This window comes from Jaculus jaculus, chromosome 10 (assembly GCF_020740685.1).
Source record: "Jaculus jaculus isolate mJacJac1 chromosome 10, mJacJac1.mat.Y.cur, whole genome shotgun sequence".
Lineage (NCBI taxonomy): Eukaryota > Metazoa > Chordata > Mammalia > Rodentia > Dipodidae > Jaculus > Jaculus jaculus.
The window spans coordinates 12,681,221-12,687,597 of NC_059111.1; the positions used below are offsets into that span (position 1 = coordinate 12,681,221).

A 6,377-nucleotide genomic window follows, 5' to 3' on the forward strand; every position below is an offset into this window, starting at 1 on the left:
GTGGCTACTGGCCCTGGCACGCCCATTCTTTCTCTCTGTCTTCTATCTCTCTCTGCTTGCAAATAAATAAATAAAATTTTTAAAAAATTCAGAAAGCTTTGGGATTAGATTATGGTAATGGTTGTACAGCATTATGAATGTATTTGATACCATTGAATTGAACACTTAAAAGTGGTTTAGATGGAGCTAGGCATGGTGGAGCATGCCTTTAAACCCAGCACTCAGGAAACAGAGGATTACTGTGATTCAGTCAGCCTGAGAATACAGAGTGAAATCCAGGTCAGCCTGGTCTAGAGTGAGACCCTACCTTGAAGAAACTAAAGGAAAAAAAAAAAAAATCTACAACTGGAACAAGATGGAGCTAATTGAGCTCAATCTCTCTCTGTCTTGCTTTCTCTTTTTTTTTTTTTGGAAGTAGGGTCTTGCTCTAGCCCAGGTTGACCTAGAATTCAGTATGGAGTCTCAGGCTGGCCTTGAACTCCAGGCAATCCTCCTGCTTCTGTCAGTCTTTTCAGGCAGGTACCTTTAACTGCCAAGTTATCTCCCCAGCTGTCAATCTTTTCCATTTACCTCAGATTTAGTGGGGTTAGATAAATGTGCATGTATATGTCACACACATGTTTTAATTTTTTTCCTCTCTCCTGGGTCTTTTTAATAGCTTCTTGGAAGAAATTTTATCTTGTTTATAATCTTTGGCACCATGGAAGAAATGCAGACCAAAGCTGTGGTTTTCTTTGTGTTTTATATATGGAGCCTAATTGAAATTTTCAGGTGGGTAGAGAAACGTGTCTCCCTCTCAGGAGCAGCTCTCTTCTTGAAGAGAGCTTGCTGTCTTAGCCACAGTCTCATTGGGTTTGACACTAAGATCATACTTGCAGTGAATTCTAGCTGTATCTCATTGAGGCAGAGTATTTTAAAGCAGGGTTTGGAGCATCATAGCAGCCTGGGCTTTATGGAGAAGGAAAGAGGCAGACAGATGAAAGGCCCATCCTGCTAGAGTAACTCCAGGATCTTGCTGTTACAGTGAAAAGACCCAATATATCCAGGAGTGAAATACTGGAAATTGTGGGAGGGACAGAGTTGAAGCCAGTTGGCATTAGTTATGACAGCCTCCTAGGCAAGATAACAGATAAGAATCTTTTACAAGATTACTTAAATTTTGAAGTATTTCTGAAGAACTGATCCAGTGCCTGGGGCACAGTGGCTTACAGCTATAATCCCAGCATTTGGAAGGCCGAGGCAGGAAGATTGAGAACTCCCTGAGCTACATACTTGAGGCTCAAAACAAAATCCATCCAATTTAAGTAGAATTCTTTTTGTTGTTGTTTATTTTTAATTTATTTGAGAGTGACAGACATATAGAGAATGGGCATGCCAGGGCCTCCAGCCACTGCAAATGAACTCTAGATGTATGCGCCCCTTGTGCATCTGGCTTACGTGGGTCCTGGGGAATCAAGCCTTGAACCGGGGTCCTTAGGCTTCACAGGCAAGAGCTTAACTGCTAAGTCATCGCTCCAGCCCTAGAATTCTTTTTTACCACACCACACACATTCTGTTTTCCCTGTTGAGTCAAAGGGAGCAAGGGCTGTGCATTGACTTCTTGGCTCTAGGTGTGACATTTTTTTCAAAGAACAGGTCTTAAGCTTGTCTTGCCAGAGCCTGGGTCTGTGTCCTGTGGCTCTCACTGGACCCTATGATGTGCAAAGGTGATGACTGGTCTTGTTAACTTGTACCGTTTAGGAAGAAACAAATTCCTTGTGATGTCTCTTTTTTTTTTTTTTTTTTTTTTTTGGTTTTTCGAGTTAGGGTCTCACTCTGGCTCAGGCTGACCTGGAATTCACTATGTAGTCTCAGGGTGGCCTCGAACTCTCGGCGATCCTCCTATCTCTGCCTCCCGAGTGCTGGGATTAAAGGCGTGCGCCACCACGCCCGGCATGATGTCTCTTTTAAAAGAGTGTGTCAGAGCCATGTGTGGTGATGCACGCCTTTAATCCCTGCACTCGGGAGGTAAAGGTGGGAGGATGAGGTTGAGGCCACCCTGAGACTACAGAGTGAATTCCAGGTCAGCATGGGCTAGAGCGAGACCCTATCTCGGAAAACAGAAAAAAAGAAAAAAAAAGAGTGTGTCCGATTCTAGGCTGGAGTTCCACTGTTCTGAGCCCATGAGGGAGGGCGAAAGGGATGAGACCACGAAACAGGAAGGACTACCTTGAAAGGGGAGGGTCCTCAGTGGAATGGGGGTGGGGAGGAGGGGACGAGAGGGTGTGATGGGAACATGACCAAATTAGAGTATGTTCATCTACTAAAGTTCCCACTAAGATTTTAGAAGAGTTGCCATCCTCTGAAGGGCTAGGTGGCCTGACGGGAGGTTGTAGGCAGGCAGCCCGTGAGGACGCTGCTTGTGTTCGCTCCTCAGCGGTGCCCCAGGGTCACTAACACCGCCATCCCTTACTGCTGCAGGTACCCGTTCTACATGCTCTCCTGCATTGACATGGACTGGAAGGTGCTCACGTGGCTTCGGTACACTGTGTGGATTCCTTTATACCCTCTGGGATGTTTGGCAGAAGGTATTTTCAGAAGCTAGATCTCACAGCATAGCCTAAGGGGTAAAAAGGCCTTTGCTAGTCTTAGTCTAATTAAAAGGGGTGTAGGACTTTTTAGGGTTTTCTTTCTTTCTCATGATTTGTGTCCATAATACTTCTCCCTCCCAGACCGTTTCAGGCCCATGAAGTCCATTTTGTGAGGTTGGGAAGCTGGACAAGTCATGTACTGCATGCTTTCTGTTACATCATATTTTGAATTTTCCAAGACAGGTTCTTGCTAATACCTCATTTTAATTCTGACAGACACCTAGTGAATGAGTCAGAGATTTTCCCCACTTTACAGGTGAGGAAAGAAAGTCAGCTTTGACTGTGACTGTCCATGTTAATGCTGCTGCTGACGGCGAGAGGCCTTGCTTAGGCAGACTCGAGGAGAAAAGAGGGGCCAGGAGCCTTCGCGGAAGGGCAGGGGAAAGCATGGCCCCTCTCCCGCGGGGCCTGTTGCTCTGTATATTGGTTTCCTTTGTGTCTAACAAATTCTTTCTGTTTTCAGCTGTGTCAGTGATCCAGTCCATTCCAATATACAACGAGACAGGAAGATTCAGTTTTACATTGCCATACCCAGTGAAAATGAAAGTTAGATTTTCCTTTTTCCTTCAGATTTATCTTATAATGTTATTTCTAGGTAAGTATTGGCTCAATAATCAGATGGCGTCTTGTCACTTCTTAGAGGGTCAGAGTTGAATGAAAGAGAAGCATACAGTTAGACACTTTCTCTGCTAAAAATAGATCTACTGGGACAATACGCCATGGTATGGAAATAGACCATCCCAACACTTCAGTGCGTAATTTTTGTTATTGAAGGACTTTCAGTTACTGGGAAGATGGTATAAGGTATTTTGGCTGAAAACAATGAAAAGACTCTTTAAAACAGGAGATGGGGTGGGGGCTGGAGAGATGCCTCAGTAGTAAGGCAGTTTGCCTGTGAAGCCTAAGGACCCAGGTTTAATTCCCCAGTACCCAAGTAAAGCCAGATGCACAAAGTGGCACATGCACCTGGGGTTTGGTTCCAGTGGCTAGAGGCCCTGGTACACCTATTCTCTGTCTCTCTTTGCTTGCTAAATAAATAAATAAAGTTTTAAAAAATGGGCTGGAGAGATGGCTTAGTGGTTAAGGCACTTGCCTGAAAAGCCTAAGGACCCAAGTTTGATTTCCAAAAACCTACATAAAGCCAGATGCATAATGTAGTGCATGTGTCTAGAGTTCATTTGCAGTGGCTGGAGGTCCTGGTGCACCCATTTTCTTCCTGCCCCTCCTCTTCCTCTCAAATAATAATTTTATTGTTGAGGTAGAGCTACACTCTAGCTCAGGCTGACCAGGAATTCAATGTGTAGTCTCAGGGTGGCCTCAAACTCATGGTGATCCTCCTACCTCTACCTCCTGAGTACTGGAATTAATGGTGTGTGCTACCACACCCAGCTATAAATAAAACTTTTTAAAAAATTAAAAAAAAAAACACAGAAGATGGGCACAGTAGACACACATGCAAACCCAGCCTAAGGAGGCTGAGGCAGGAAGGTGGCTTGAGCACAGGCATTTGCGGCCAGCTTGAGCAACACAGTGTCTGAAAATACATAGAAATTACTTTATGTCACTTCAGTAGCACATTCATTCCTTATTCGGTGCACAGAGCACGTGGGGGGCGGGGTGGGGGGGACAGCTGGCAGCAAGGAAGGAAGAAGGCAGTAACTGCTTCTGAGCAGATGAGGGCTGTTGGGAAGGGCTCATGTGCAGCCTGTACAAACTTATAAATTATACCTTCATTCATAAAAACTAAGACCTAAGGGGAAGAAACAACTGTGAATTATGTGAAAGCCTTCCTACGACTCTTAGCTAAAGTTCTAGTGTCTGTCTGTCTGCTTTATTTGACAAAGGACTTGAGGTGATCCTAAGTAAGCACAGTTGTCTGGGCCACAGTAGCGGGCTGCCGCACTCAGGATATTAACTCTCAGTGGGCAACAGATTGTCATGGTTCAGCAGCTGAAGACCACCAACCTTGTTTCAACTTGGTTTCTGAAGGCCCGGAAGTGGCCTAGGTGCAGGTGATTCAGGCTCTGTGTGTCATGAGGCTTCGGTCAGCAGTCTACAGGGGCGGTAGCTTCTGTAGACTGGGCAGGGCTGGCAGGATTCCTTCTGAGCTCTCCTGTGGCTGTTGGCAGGCTACTTGTTTCTTGCCCCAGTACCTCCTCCTGTGGTGGCTCCTGAAATGGTGTTGCCTAGATAAGTGATGACAGAATCATAAGCCACAGTGCTTTTACAACCTAATAGCTGAACTGGCATGGTATTACCCAGAGCAGCTCTGTTCAGCAGGAGAGGGCTGCCTGGCTTATGCCCTGGAGGGCAGGGATCATCAGAGCCATCTTAAGTCTGGCTGCCTCAGACATTGAGAGGAAGACCACCAATAAATAGCCTGAGAATGGATGGAGAGATGGCTTAGCGGTTAAGGCACTTGGCTCCAAAGCCAAAGGACCCCGGTTCGATTCTCTAGTACCCACATAAGCCAGATGCACAAGGTTGCACATTCGTCTGGAGTTCATCTGCAGTGGCTGGAAGCCTTAGCGTGCCCATTCTCTCTTTCTCTCTGCCTCTTCCCCTCTCTCTCAAATAAGTAAATAAAATTTTTAAAAATAAATAGCCTGAGAAGCCAGAAACCCTAGTGGCCTTGGTCATGTAGTATGGAGGAGAGAGACCTCTACCCTTAGGCTTCCTCAGGCTGTCACATGGCAATTGTTGTTAGGTAAGACATTGTAGGTCTAAGCCATCTGCACGAGGTTTGATTTCTATTTTGGATCTTGCAGACAGTAAGTCTTGATTTATAAAATGTACATTACCCTTACTACCGTATAAGACCCTACCTCGAACAGCAGAAAGATTTTTATTGTATTTTATTTTTGGTTTTTCAAGGTAGGGTCTCACTCTAGCCCAGGTAAACCTGGAATTCACTCTGTAGTCTCAGGGTGGCCTCAAACTCATGGTAATCCTCCTACCTCTGCCTCCCGAGTGCTGGGATTAAAGGCCTGTGCCACCACACCCAACACAACATTTTACTGAAAAAGTTAGAGGGACCCAAGCTTGCAGTGAGTTCCAGGTCAGTCTGAGCTACAGTGAGACCCTTCTTCAAAATAAATAAATAAATAGGGGCTGGAGAGATGAATTCGTAGTTAAGAAGCTTGCCTGCAAAGCCTTATGACTTGGGTTCAGTCTCCCAGTGCCCACATACAGCCAGATGCACAAAGTGGTACATGTATCTAGAATTCATTTGCACTGGCTGGAGGTCCTGGTGTGTCCATTCTCTGTCTCTCTTCTCTCTGCAAATAAGTAAATTTTTTAAAGTTCATTTATGCTGGGCGTGGTGACACATGCCTTAATCCCAGCATTCAGGAGGCAGAGGTAGGAGGATTGCCATGAGTTTGAGGCCACCTTGAGACTACATATGAGTTCTGGGTCAGCTTGGTTAGAGTGAGACCCCACCTCGAAACCTCCTCCACACCCCCCAAGAAATGCATTTAAATTCAGGTGGTGTTCACCCTACAAATATTTTATCCTTGTCTGAAAATTTCAAACGAAACGTGGGAAAAACGAAGCTGTGCACCATGGTAAAAGTGCGGTTGTCTCCAGTGCAGCATAGCACTGCTTGCTGGTAGCTGCTCTGTTGCATTTCCCGAGCAGCTGGTGAACTTGGTGCCTTGGGACATGGAAAACAAACCTGACAGAGCTATTACGACTTCAGAAGTTTCTAGTTAGATTTATAATCAGCTTTCTTTTTTTCTTTTTCAG

The 6,377-nt window shown here is 45.3% G+C and overlaps 1 protein-coding gene across 1 annotated transcript in view; it reads left to right on the forward strand.

Moving 5' to 3' along the window:
• The window catches only part of Hacd3 (3-hydroxyacyl-CoA dehydratase 3), a 42,719-nt gene that overhangs the window by 34,747 nt on the left and 1,595 nt on the right, over positions 1-6,377 (forward strand). Inside the window, exons 8-10 of the mRNA XM_004662551.2 lie at positions 659-771; positions 2,461-2,567; positions 3,094-3,225. Of these exons, the coding sequence (XP_004662608.1) occupies positions 659-771; positions 2,461-2,567; positions 3,094-3,225 (352 nt within the window). The remainder of the gene's footprint in view (positions 1-658; positions 772-2,460; positions 2,568-3,093; positions 3,226-6,377) is intronic.